The sequence below is a fragment of the Ursus americanus genome, chromosome 25, assembly GCF_024610735.1.
Source record: "Ursus americanus isolate L20-20 chromosome 25, mUrsAme1.1.p, whole genome shotgun sequence".
Taxonomy (NCBI): domain Eukaryota; kingdom Metazoa; phylum Chordata; class Mammalia; order Carnivora; family Ursidae; genus Ursus; species Ursus americanus.
This window is the reverse complement of record NC_142151.1, coordinates 4,675,685-4,689,813: the sequence shown is the minus strand read 5'-3', so window position 1 is coordinate 4,689,813 and position 14,129 is coordinate 4,675,685. Positions and strand designations below refer to the sequence as shown.

General features: G+C 47.3%; 1 protein-coding gene across 5 annotated transcripts in view; it reads right to left on the bottom strand.

Moving 5' to 3' along the window:
• SLC6A13 (solute carrier family 6 member 13) overlaps positions 1 to 5,247 on the bottom strand; it is a 35,504-nt gene extending 30,257 nt beyond the window's left edge. For 2 of the 5 annotated variants that reach the window (XM_045774455.2, XM_045774492.2), the window contains exons 1-2: positions 5,153 to 5,247; positions 2,610 to 2,816 (exon numbers count right to left, since the gene is read on the bottom strand). In XM_045774455.2, coding sequence (XP_045630411.1) covers positions 2,610 to 2,811 — 202 coding nt within the window. In that variant the 5' untranslated portion in view covers positions 2,812 to 2,816; positions 5,153 to 5,247. Of the gene's footprint in view, positions 1 to 496; positions 1,345 to 2,609; positions 2,817 to 5,152 lie in introns of those variants that run through there. The other 3 variants (XM_045774470.2, XM_045774479.2, XM_045774465.2) reach the window with 3 other exon arrangements.
• Between the last annotated feature and the right edge of the window lie 8,882 nt (positions 5,248 to 14,129).

Genomic DNA, 14,129 nt, shown 5'->3' with positions numbered 1-14,129 from the left:
CTTCCACTCTGCCCCAAGCACAAAAGTGGCTGTTTAAGGCTGGGAAGAGGAAGAAGAGGCCCAGAAGTAGGCTGATGGGGTCCATTACGTGAGCACGGTACACCCCAGAGTACCCCAGCATCCTTTTCCAGAACTTGCTTAAAACACTCCTCTCATCCCCTGGAAGTCCAAGTCCCAGCTGGAGAATCATGGGTTTAAATAAAATCACTAAACCAGGAGGAAAAAGGGTCAAATCAATGTAAGTGGTCTCCATTCTCCTCATCTTCCTGCCTCATACGGGGGGCAAAGTGTCCTGCCAGAAAGAGGCATCAGTCTGTTCCTTGCCAGACAAGGTGAGAAGAGGAAGTGTGGGCCCCATTCTCTGTAGGAGCTTGCTTTCCCGGGAAGGCGAGGGGAGTTGAGTGATGACAGGAAGGTTAAACTGCTGGGGCACCAAAAACCAGGCCTGTCTAGGTCCCTCTCATGACCGCACATACCCTCGGTGAGTCCCCCTTACCTTGGCAAAGGAGGCTTTCCATTAATTCCCTCGGTGGCCCTGGATGACTCATGCCCTTCAGAGCAAACCTGGGCATCAGTCTCTAGCTCCAAAGCCCCTCAGAACACTTCCCTCCAGCTGCTGTCATCCATCAAGGAAAAGAGGAGTCCTAAGGCCCTGCTTTGATCAAGGGAAGAGACTGTGGGTGGCTGTGTGAGGGATCAAACGGAGTTTGACTGGATCCAGGACCCCTGAAAATGTCTCTCCTCTCTTGGTCAGAATCAGGATGCTGGAAGGCAGGCTCTCTCCAGGGAGGAAGCGGCCACACGCCGTCACACCCACCCCTTTCCCTCACAAGCCCATGGCAAGAACCAAGGGCCCCTGATGCTCCTCCTGGGCCTGCATTTCCACCCGAGACAGTCACACACTCCCGGGCCTGCACAAACTTACCAGAGCCCTGAGGCAGAGCTCAGATCCAAACACTGCCAGACAAGCTCCCCTCAGCGGGGCGAGCCCACACCCCCCACTGCTCCTGGTCACAGCTCCCTTCGCTTCCCCTTGTTCAGCCCAGTGGTTTTGCGCCAGAAATCACTAGAAATCACTCCCTCCCACCTCTTCGTGCCACTCCTGCTAATTCCCAGGCCAACCTTTACCCAATTCCAGAGAGGCTTGGGGAAAGCTGCTCGCCTCCTAATCTTCCTGCCATGTGAGGAGCTAAGCTGGTTACTAGGCTCCAGATAGAGTCCCAAGCCCAGCTGAGCCCCCAGACTCCTCCTCCGCCCTGAACCAGCCTCGTGCCTCCACCCGGTTCACTGAAGGGAGGCAGGTGGAGTGTCCAACGCTAGGTTCCAAGTGGAAAGACCTCCTTCCTTCCCTCACAGAGCACACGGAACAAAGTCCTGTGATTTCAGGCTGCTGGCCAGAAATCCCCGGGGAGAAAGGACATATCAGCCCGTCCCCTCCTCTCTAGAAACATACAAGTTAACTTCCAACTCCAAGGCCAGTCCTCCGGTTGCCACAATCCTGAGAATAGGACTCAAGGGGTTCAGAGCGTCTCTGTACCCCCCAACCCAGCCCTCCCATCTCCACTGTCCAAAACCACTGGTAGATGGAGCTCCACGCATTTGGAGGCTCCTACTCCCCTGAAAAATGGTAGGTGTTGCATTAGGGTACCCTCTAATCCTTGTGGCCCACAAAATAACCACTGCCCTCTGCATTTCTGCATGTGACCTAACTCTGCATTTCCCCTTCCCCCAGCCCAGACTGCAGCCTCACTTCCAAACCACATCTGGGGAGCCCCAACACCTGTCAGCTTTATCCACCAACAAGGCAACCTTCCTAACTACGACTCACCCAGAACGCTTCAGGACCTGAGATATCCCTCCGAGCTCTCCCATGGAGGTCTGGGATTCCCTGAGAGTGAGTTACTGGTTGGGAAATTACCACCACTGCTGTGGGAGCTACCCCCAGCGGGCTGGAATGGGGTGAGGGTAATGAGAAGCCAAAAAAGAGCTAGGAAAGAGTTGGAGTTAATACCACATACAGACAAACTTGCAGTGGGGAATTTTTAAGGGAGAGCCGTTAGTATCAAAGGTTATGACACTGGGAGGGGTTGGGTAATGACTGCCTTAGGGAATGTCATGATGCCACTAGTGTAGGGGAAGACACAGACTAAGGAATCTCACAACCATAGGACAGTTCAGTATCAACATCATCTTCAACATAGCTGCCATTTATTAAGCACTTTACACACATTACCTCTAATCCTCACAACAACTTGAAAGGCAGGTACTATCTTAATTTACAGGAAGAGCAGTTCAGGCTCTGAGGGGCTTAAATGACTTGCCCAAGATTACACAGAGATTAAGTAGCAGAGCCAGAGTTCAAACTCTGATCCATCTGGTTCCAAACCTATATTCATATTCCTAGGCTGCCATACCAGTATAGAAAAAACCCCGGGGAAGTCATGTAATCTGTCTAGGTCTCAGTCTCCTGCAGTGTCCTTCCTGACCTGTAAGGGTCTTTCTAACTCCAGCATGTCTATGCACCCATGGGACTCCCCATAGGGGCAGTAGTGCAGGAGCTGGAGACATCCTCCTTCCAGGGATAGGTGGGGTGGCGCAGTGGCTCTCACCTCCCCCATTTTTGTAGCACAGATAGGGAAACCTCCAGACGTTGCCGAGGCCAATGATCTCCCCGGCCACTGACAGCACAAACTCCATCTTGTTGTTCCAGTGTCCCCGTTCCAGGGTGCCATCTTCCTTCGCCTTTTCCATGACTGGGTACGCTGGCTTTGTCTCTCCATTACTGGTTGTGCTCGAGACCCTGCTATCCATCCCACCTGGGAAACAAGCAGAGGGCTCTGTTACTGCTGAGATCGTTGGGAGGAAAACCTTCCCCTTCCTTCTCCAGCAAATTCCCAAGGGAATGAGTGCGGTGGAAAAAAGTAGATTCCTACCCCCCTGCCCACAGACCCAGGTCCTCCTTAGCATCTCTTATTGGTAAAAGCGGAGTACCAGCTGCTGAGAATGTATATTCCTTTCCTGCTCAGAAAGAAAGCATGGATACCGAGGTACAGGCATGGCTTCCACTAGGCAGGTCCTCTTGGGTTGGGGCTTGTGGATATGGAAGACTTCACATGGCCCCTGGGTTGTCTAAGTTCTCCCTGCCAGCCTACGACTCGCTTTGTCTGTGTCAGCATGCGCTTCAGTGTCTGGATTCTGTATGCAGGGACAGTTGAAAGGATCCTCAAGGCCTCTGGAATTTAGTCTAGCGAAATACCTGTGACGGTGAGTAAAGATTTGGCATGAAGGTGTTCATTGTTTACAGTAGCAAAAAATTAGAAAGTACATAAATGTTCCAAAATGATAGGTAGGTTAATAAATTATGGCACATACATACACTGGACTACTATACAGTCATCAAAAATTGTGTTGCAGGAGAAAGGGTAATGAAATGAAAGTGTTCACAATATGTGAAGCGAAAAGTTATTAAATAGCATAGAGGATGTGATTATACTTGGAAAAGATTTTATAAAGTGTATGCATTGAAAGATTAGGATAGCTACCAAAACCTTTCTCTCTGTGGTTGGATTATAGGAATGTTTTCCTTATTTCCATTTTCTATATTTTCATCAAAAAATATGATTTATTTTGTAATATTAAAGCAAAAGTAAGTTTTTACAAAATCTTTCCAAAGGAATGAGAGCGGCTCAGTGGGTCCTGGAATTCTGAAGGAGATGGGCTGATCTTTCCAGCTATCCTTCCATGTCTCTCTAAAGTCAACATAAGAGAAAGATGAATTATAGGCTCTTTTTCTTTTCTGGTGATAACACACATAGGAATCTGTTATGGTAGAAAAGAGAACATGAAATGGATAAAGAGCCACTGTTGCAAATGCTTCACTGCGCTATTCTAGACTTTTATTGGGATTGAAGATAAGATTGGATATGACTCACTTTTAGTGAGCAACTACTACCAAGCACTTTAAATATATTTGGTTCCTTTGATCCACACAACCGCCCCGAAATGTACGCTGTATTAGTTCTGCTTTGCAAATAAGGAAGCTGCAGCTCAGAGAGGTTAAGTAACACGTCTGCTCCCCTACAGCGAGTCAACAGCACAGGCGGGACTTGAACCCACTCTGTCCCTGCTCTTTCCATTAAATGTCTCGATTACCCTGCCTACCCAGGTTTATCAGCATGTCTCAATAAGCATCATCCGATGACTCCCTCCTGATTTTATACAATGGTCCCTTTCCTGGAGAAGCAGGCAGATGGACTTTCTCACACACCTCAAGAAAAATTCATGTGAACAGAACTTTCTCGGTGGGAGCCTCATCTGCCCAGACTTCCCTATGGCTCTGCCTCCCCAGCCGGGCTACCTCAGTGATTCAAAAAGTCACAGAGAAAGTGACTTTTATTTATTTGATAAATTAGGGAATAGGCTCCAAAGATTGTGAGCTAAGAAGGAGAAACCCAACCAGCTGGTCCCAAGAAGCTGGTCCTCAGTCCTTTCGAGAAGCTTGTCTAGCATCCTGTGCTGGTTCTGAGCCTCCCTTTACCATCCAATGGGTGCCTTCCTATTGTGGAACGCCCTCTCCCTCCACTCCTTCATCCTCCCGAGCCCTAGAAGAAGCAGCAGCCCTCTCCTGGGTCCCTGGCCTCATTAGGGCACCCTTCTCAGAAGTTGCACAGTCCGACAAGCCGGGCACAGAGCTCGGCTCTGCACTGTACCACTCGCTGTCTGGCTCTGGGGAAGTGAATTAACTACTCTGGGCCTCCGTTCACGCATCTGTAAAAGTGAGAAGGACTAAGCAAGGCGATGTGTATAAAGTAAAGCACTTAGTAGAAATAACAGGCACTCAAATTTTTATTTTCTTTCAATCTTGCCGAAGAGTGTTCGTGGTCTCATCTCACAGAGAAGAAAGCCTTTCTTTCCTCTCAATGGAGGGTTCTCGTCCTTTAACTCACCTGGTCCCTCAAGCCCACGGCTCCTGAAGCTTCAGAAAGCCCAGAATATAGCATCTAGTCTTTGCACGTGCACACATAAGTGGCAGGGCATATTTTCTAGGAGGATCCAAAAATCCTTTGGTTGTAAGTCCTATGATCTTACCAACCCGGAGTCTGACACTCAGAAACAGAAGAAAAAGAGAGAGAGAGAAGAAAATGTCACCAACCTTAGGGCGCTTGCTGCCAGAGGTCCAGGCAGGGGGAGAAGAACTATCTAAGGGGGAAGGGGAAGGGGCTGGCTATTTAAAGTGTGGCTCCAACTCCTCTTTGGCACTTGTAATTCTAGACTTGGCCCAGCCCACATTCCGCCTCCTGCCTCCCCACCCCACTCTCCCTCCCCTGAGCGCCGAAGACTCACACGCGAGTGATTTCACAGCCCGGGGAGTGTGAGCACACTCTGGCACGTCAGGCTGTCTTCCCCAGAGCTCTCCCCAGAGGGATTCCGCCTTCCGCCCTTTCTCCAGCTCCGGCGCCCCTGTACTCCCATCAGGAATAGGTGTTCCTTTGGTCGGGTGCCCTGTAGATTGCACGAACATTCCTCTTCTCCTTCTGCAGTTTATGACTTGGTGTGGACCATGACTAAGAATAAAGATACGTATAGGCACCTGAAACTAATGTCATATTGTGAGTCAACTATACCTCGATAAAAAAAATACATTAGTGGAATGAAAAAAAAAACAATCATTGTTTTTGCAGGTTGTACCATATTATCTATTTTTTTATTTTTTACTTTTTGTTTTACTAGCAAAATTATATGCATAAAATTCAATAAAAGAAAACTTTTGTCAGAAAGAAGAATAAAGATACAAAGATTACAGAAATCTGAGAAGTCCGAAAAACCTCAACACACACACACATTTTTTAAATATTTTATTCATTTATTTGAGAGAGAGAGAGCATGAGCAGAGGGGGAGGGGCAGAGGGAGAGGGAGAAAACGACTCCCCTCTGAGCAGGGAGACCAATGCGGGGCTTGATCCCAGGACCCTGAGACCATGACCTGAGCCCGAGTCAGAGGCTTAACTGACTGAGCCGCCCAGGCGCCTGACAGACACACATTTATATACATATGGAAAAGTCTGAAAACATGCTTATGAAACAATTAATACTAGTTCAATCTGGAGAGCATCCGGAAATGAAACATGAAATAAGGGACATTTTTCACTTCTGTTTTTGAAGCTTTGAGATTTTTTGGATAGTTAAATAATGTGCTACTTTTGATTTTTTTTAAATAATTTTTTTTAACCAATAAGGAAAGGAAAGTGCCAAGCTTTAAGATAAAGCAAAGCCCTAAACTCAGCCTAGGCGGAGGAGCTGGCTGGGAAGAGGAGGCGGCCGCTGTCCAGCCCTCGGCACTGCGCACTTCGTGTCCGGGCAGGAGCAGAGCGGGGTGGCAGAGCCCCAGACCAGCGGCTGGGGCGCACACTGGGTCCGCATGCGCCCCGGGGGCCGAGGCCAGATGGTCCAGGGCAGAGTCCCACCTCTGTTGCTTTCCTCTTTGTGGCCTCATTGCTCAAAAACCTTGTTTTCGAGAAATCTATAAAAAGGGGCGCCTACTCCTTACCTTGCAGGGCTGAGTGAGGTTTCAGGAGATAATGAGCATATGTAAAGGGCCTAATACACAGCAAGTCTTGGAATGGTAGCTGGTATTGGCCCTTAGGAAATCATTCACAGTGAGCCGGGAAGGTTTCCTGAAGGCGATGAGATCGAGAGACCCCTGAGCAAAGCTGGGTTCAGGCCAGACAGTAAGAAGGAGTCAGGGGGTGGGGGCAAGGGTGGGGGTGGATGACTGAATGGGATAAAAAATAATGTGGCCTGGGGGCACCTGGGTGGCTCAGTTGGTTAAGCTGCTGCCTGTGGCTCAGGTCCTGATCCAGCCCCGCATCGGGCTCCCTGCTCAGGGGAGAGCCTGCCTCTCCCTCTCCTTCCTTCTCCTGCTCTCTATTGCTATCTCTGTTTCTCTCTCTCTCTCTCAAATAGATAAATAAATCTTAAAAAAAAAAATGCCCAGGGAGCCTCGCAGAGATGTTTCAGCTGCCCCTTCTCTCCCCTTCTAACCATCCCTCCATCTTATTTAACTGTTAAACAGGAGGCCAAAAGTGTTCTCTGAGAGAGGCTGCAAACTCGTACAAAAAAGTCCATTTTCAAATGCAATGCTATTAACTTCTATGTTTACTTACCAGCACGTGGTACTTACTAATGACCTAGTAAGTGAGCTGCTAAGCATTAGAAACTCTAGTATTTGGAACTGAAAATGACCAGATAACTGGAGTGTGCTGAGGCCTCGGATAGATATATGTATAGTATTCTAAGTTAGGACACCCTAGAGCCTTTGGCAATAGCCCCTCCTATGCCCTCTGTGTGCAAAAGTTGGGGCTCCCAGTTTCCAGGAAAGACTCTCGGTGACCAGGGCATCGTCAGGATCGGACTGAGCTGCTTCAGACTGGATTAAGAGTCATTTACAGTTGCTGCTCTTGTACCAAGGAATGTCTGGTTTTTCTTGCTGATCCTATGGTTTTTACATAACCTATTATATATTAGCTTTTTTTAAAGATTTTATTTGTAAGTAATCTGTACACCCAACATGGGGCTCGAACTCACAACCCCGAGGTCAAGAGCTGCACGTTCCACCGACTGATCCAGCCAGGTGTCCCTTACATATTATCGTTTTGATTGCTATTTTATCCCTCTCCAAATCTTTGTTATCCCCAATTTCATTTTCTCCATAAAGTAGGAACTGATGCTGTAAGTCTTTTGCCCTGTTTAGCTCGGCCAAAGTTTGAAAACGTTTGAGAACCACTGGTAAATGAGTGTTGGTGACACTTCCTCACAACGCCCTGTCTGGAGGTTAGCACAAATCAGGCGGGAATAGCCTTGCTTCTAAGTCACGTTGCCAGCATCCTTTGCCCTCCTGGATCAGGAAACCTGGAAATAGGGAACCCTAGAATTAGTATTCAAGAGTTCTCACTCAAGAGGCTGCATTCATTTTAAGACTCACTCCAGACTGTTAGGATAACGGGGGGGGTGTGCTCCCCAAACAGAAATAAAGTGAACCATGGAGAAAGCGAGCCTGGCAGGTCTTGGCTTCTATCCAGTTGACCATGGGCATATTTCAAATATGCCATGATATATGCCCCTAGCAATTTTTTCTCTCTACTAGGAGTGGCACAGGGCAAATAAATTTTCAAAGGAGTATGATTCATTTCAGAAAGAATATTTCTGAGCAATACCAGTTTCAACATTGGAATGGGTTGGTGAAGGAGGTGTCGGGAGATCTTTAAATTAATAGGCATAAGTGGCACCTGGGTGGTTCAGTCAGTTAAGGGTCTGCCTTCGGCTCAGGTCATGATCCCAGGGTCCTGGGGTCGAGTCCCATGGTGGGCTCCCTGCTCAGCGGGGAGTCTGCTTGTCCCTCTCCTTCTCTCCTCTGCCCTGCTCATGCTCTTGCTTGCTCCCTCTCTCTCAAGTAAATAAATAAAATCTTTTAAAAAAATTAATAGGCATAGTTTTGTTTAACCACAGGGGCGAGGAACCTCTTGACCTTTTCACACTCTTCAAATATCACACTGAATGGGAAGAAAGGAACAAGTGGAATAAACTAAACAAATTAAGGTTTTACTAAAACTGGAACAATTTGAGCAACAAAATGAATAAGGATCGTACCGGATTTTAACCCAAAGAATGAAATATATTCACAAATCCATGCTAATAAATAAATTAATTAATTAAATAAATAAATGGGGGGGAGGACATATCTTCTGTACAGTACAATTCTAATTAATAAAAGTAGAAGGAAAGCAAGAAATAGAAACCCACCATTAGACAAACACCACTCTAATAATTGTTGGAGACAAGATCCACCGATGATTGCTAAAATTAGTGAGTGAGAAGTTTACATAGTCTCAAAGCATCTCCCCCAAGATATTTATTAACTACAAAGAGAGAGTAACTTCATGGTGGAGACATCAGACAGAAACCACCAGAAAGGCCAACATCTCCAGTAATAAGACATATCACTACCACGTCACAAACCGCAGGAGATGACGGATGAAGAAAAACACAACCACACTTCTGCCAAGGACGCAGTTCAGTCATGAGGAAACATCAGACAGAGCCACGGTGGGGGACACCGGACAAAATAACTGACCAGTGCTCTTCGGAAGTGCCACAGTCGTGAAAGACAAGGAGACAGGGACTGTTGTAGGCCTCAGGAGACTGAGGGGAAATAAGGCTCACATGTACCCTGGGACCCTACCTCAGATCCTAGACAGGACGCTGGGAAATTCGAAGAAGGCCGTTAGGTTGATGGCGCTCCACCGGTGTTATATTCCTGTTCTGACAGTCGTGCGACGGTTGGCTAAGATGTTCGCTTTGGGGGTATATGGAAACTGTACTATTTTTACATTTCCTTAAGTCTAAAATTAATTTACAATAAAAAGGGTTTTTCTTCAAAGATGATGATTTGCTCCCTGACTACTGCCGTCCAAGCACTTGACCCTGTGGGGCAAAGCGCCGGGACCACAGGTGTACTGAAAACGCCAAAGACTCTTCTCTTGTGCTGTTCGATTCCAGGGAGGATAGTCTAAATTCTATAAGCCCAAGGTCTTAAAGAAACAAAACTTATGACGAAGAATATTAATGATATCAGTCATCACCATTACTCATTTTATCAGGCACTTCCAGTATGCCAGGCACTGTGCTGAGTGCTCTCCACGCGCCATCTCATTCACCCTCAGAATAAGCCTATGAAACACAGGTAGAGGCCGCTTTTGGGCAGCAGGCTTGAACAACGGAAGCCTAAGTCAGGTAGAAGGGCCCACAGTGCCCCCAGCCCCCGGGGGAATACAGACAGGCCCATCAGGGGACCCACCTCAGAATACCTATAAGCTCAAACTGGCCAGTGGGTTACTGACACCCGGCCGCAGGCACCAAAGAGGAGAATTCCATACGTGCCCGTACCTCCTCGCCCTCCCCCCTTAAATACAGCCCCCACCCACTCCCTCGTGCCACACAGCCTCGCCTCTGCTGTCCTGCCCTCGGCTCCCTTGCCCTGTCTTCAATAAACCTCCATCTCCTTTGTTCTGCCTCGGGTGAATTCTTTCACCTCCCGCGCTGCTGGCTTCCATCCAAGCGGGTCCCCCCACATATGGGGACCCCCATTTGATCAGGAGAGACAACAGAGATTGCTAGTACGATCTCTAAAAATGAGAAACCAGTAGATAAATAAACAAATAAATAAATAAAGCCCCAGAAAGTAAATGACTTTCTTAAGGTCACGTAACTAGAAAATGTTTAGAGGCAGAATTTGAACTCAGGCTTGTAAGATTTCAAAGTCCACTACATAACAACTACCAGGCTACACTTTAACTCCAGGAGGAAAAAAAAGACAAGAAAAGGGCCACCAAGCACAGCTCTGGCGCTGTGTGTATCTGGGCTATTGGCGGCCCACGGGATTAAACATAGCTTTCTTAGGAAAGAGGTGAGTAATGAAATGACAAGAAAAAATATTGTTTTCACCAAAAACTTCATCAGACCTGAAGAATATTTCAACAATCTAATCAGAGGCAATCTCCTATCCAGATGTGCGTACAATCTGCCCCCACTACTCTGCCTTCCCGAGCAAGGAAGGAAAAATCATAACTTTTTTCTTTAACTCCAGAAAATTGTTCTTTTCCAACTGTATCCAGTTTCTTCTGATCCCTGTTTCCCTGGTTTCTCATCTGACCCTCAGAACACGCAGAGAGGAGAGTTTGCAACATTTATGTGACTAGTCTCAGCAGGAAACTCTTGGCTGATTAACAGTGAGCGATAGGGGCTCTGAGTGAATGGAGAAATTCTCGACATAGCTTCGACAGCCTGACACTATAGCCCAGAGCCACGGTGAGAGATCAGGGCAGAGGGACCACATGTAAAAAGAACAATTTCAACCTTTGGACAGTCTTTGATGCTAAACATTTTTAAACAGCACTGCGGGAGTGTATTTGTGATGGGCAAGGACATACATCCATGCACCGATTACATAGCCGATGGATACCGAACGGGAGGTACGCCCATAATCTCATCTCTGACCGCTGAGGACTCTTTTCTTCATCCAGAGAAGGAGAGGGAACCCAAAAGGGAGCACGGTGACAGAGCTCTCCTCTGTCCTTGTTCCCCCAAACTAGAAAAGAACGGGGCCCACTCACACTATTGGGTCAATGCCCACCTGCCGAAGACACCAGGGACACACCTGGAGTTGAACAGGTTAACTACTCACTGCAACAGGGGAGAACACACAGCACGGGAAGGGTGGGGACTCTCGGCAGGAGGGGGTTAGGAAGGATTTGTTCTAAAATGAATTTGTGTTAGGTGATTTTGTGAGGGTTCAGGAAGCAGAGCTTTGCTCTGGATTGGATGCTACTAGGAAGCAGAGATAATTTCACGACCGGCTCTCTTAATTTCATCGGGAAAGCAGGAAGAGCGAAGTGAAGCTAGCGGGGGGAACTGGTGGGCAGGCAGCCGTCCTCCGTGTCAGCCAGCATAGGGAGATGTTCGGTCGTTTCTTGTGATCTGGACACTGTCCATGTCTTTGTCTCTTGGACGACATGATCACAGAGCCGTCTTATTTCTGTCTTTATCCATCGTGATCCCAACGTGGCCTTGTCGGATGCTGATGCGTGAGCAGCTTTATGTTCACGGGGAGAACGCGGGGCCCAACCATGAGCGTCAAGGTCCAGCAACAACAAGATTTTGGCAGGTGCCACTGAAGGTTTAGCTGCCATGGGCTTCTTTTCTCGATGGTCAACACACGCGCCCATGGAACTGAATGGAGACAGTGGGGGCTGCTGACTGCAGACAGGAGGAAACCTACATTCGGTCTCGGAGGCCTTGGCCCCAGCTTCTCACGTGCCCTTTCCCCTGCTGTCAAGCCTTCAAACAAAGCGCGACCCCAACATTTTTCACTCCTGTTACATCTCACTCCTACTCCCTCCGTTAAGAAAAAGGAAAATAAATTTCTAGAATAGACTGACATCATTTGGCCATTTTCCTCTCGATTCTTCTAAGATTAATATGTAAAATCTTCTGAATCAGAAATCGCAAAGCATTACCAGGGAGTTTGGAGGAAACCTTGCTTCCATGGGCCTTGTGTCAATTAGGAAAGACAGGATTAGGAGAGGATGACCTCCCTAAGGGGTTGTAAACCCTTCTTTGACACTAAGAACTCAACTGCTCCCGGAGGTTGCCAGCTTTGTTAGAATGCTTACAACTGTGGCTGATGGCCTTGCACGTGAGAATCTGGCCCATCCACTCCTGCCAACTTTGCTTCCCTCTCCTTTCAAACATGGTCCTCCCCTCCCATCAAATGCTTTTTCTCAAAGTCCCCAAGGATGTCCTACTCGGGCCCATCTCACCTGGTCTACTTTCCCTCATTCACTCCAGATCCTACCTGCTCTTCAAGACCACCTCAAATCCCACACTTTCCATGAAGTGTTCATCAGAACTGGACTTCTGTGGCAGTCTGTACCATTTAAAGATTTATTTATTTGAGAGCAAGAAAGAGAGAGCTAGAGAGTGCAAAAGAGCATGAGTGGGAGAGGCAGAGGGAGAGAGAGGGAATTTCAAGCAGACTCCCCATGGAGCACAGAGCCCATTGCAGGGCTGGATCTCAAGACCCTGAGATCAGAACCTGAGCTGAAATCGAGAGTCGGACACTTAACCAACTGTGCCACCTAGGCACCCCCAGCAGTCTGTCCCATTTAATTCAACAGTTAGTCTCTCATGTGTGTTTCCTAATCGGTTTCAATGCAAGAGTTTGTGAACTCCTTAAGAGGGAAGAAAAAAACTTAGTTTTCTCTATTCTCAAAGAACACATAGTGTTAGACACACAGGAGGGTCCTGATGCAAATCTGCTGATTGATTGCCACCAGGCTTCCACTTCAGGTAGGCATGTGTGTTAACTGGGAAAGGAGGCAACCAGAGCAGAATGTGGATTTCTTCCCAGGTACACATCCCAGGGTGTTTTTCAAGGCAAAGTTCATGCCGTCAAAATCTGCAATGTCTTTCCCAGAGCGGCTGTTAATGAGAGGTGCTGCTAAACCAGGAAATCAGGAGTATGTGATCTTTTCCTAGAAAGTGATTCCCAACGTTGACGGTGTATCAGAATCTCCCATAGGGCTATATAAATTTAAAGATAGCTCTATTTAACTATATATATACGTACATGCCAATCTAGCTGGCTATATATATACATATTATATATAACATATATAAATTTATAGTCTGGGTCCCACCTAAAAGATTCAGTCTTCGGGGGTGGGGTCCGGATATCTCTGTATTTTAAAGCCCTACAGTGATCCTGAGGCATACTGACGCCAATTCTCACAAAGAGGATCTTGATTCTACCAAAACTTGACGCACAACCAGGGTTGAGAACTACTGCATCTGAAGAAGGCTACCACATCAAACCTATCTCTAAGGAATACAGAGACTGACCGATAGACGCAGACATAGGCAGATACCTGTACGGATGGGTGTATCTGTATCTATCTACCTACAGCCCAAGAAGCTAAAGGTCTATTACTCACTTAAACCATTTCCACATAGGAAGACCACACACTCCACTCAGAGTCCCCTCCCAAATCACATCACTCTTAGCAGGTAAGGAGCTTCTATCTTCACTCTTACCTTGTTTGACCATTGGAATCACCTAGAAAACATTTTTAAAATTACTGACGCTTGGCTCCCAGCCCTAAAGATGCTGATTTCATTTTTCTGAAGTGCAGCTTAGCCATTGACTTTTTTTTTCAGATTTAATTTTTTTGAAAGAGAAAGCAAGAACTCAAGTGCACACGAGTAGGGGGAGGGGCAGAGGCAGAGGGAGAAGCAGATTCCCTGCTGAGCAGGAAGCCTGATGCAGGGCTCCATCAGAGGACCCCGAGATCACGACCTGAGCTGGAGTCAGATGCTTAACCAACTGAGCCACCCAGGCACCCCTGGGCCACTGACTCTTTTTAAAAAGCTCCCCAGATGATTCTAATGGGCAGCACAAGTAAAACCTCTGTAGCCCAAATCCTCTTCGTGCAGTTATCTTCCTTCTCAGTCCATTCTCAGGGAAGATTACTACAGCTGGCTTTATATTTGAAACTCTTTTCGAAAGCCACCCTCAG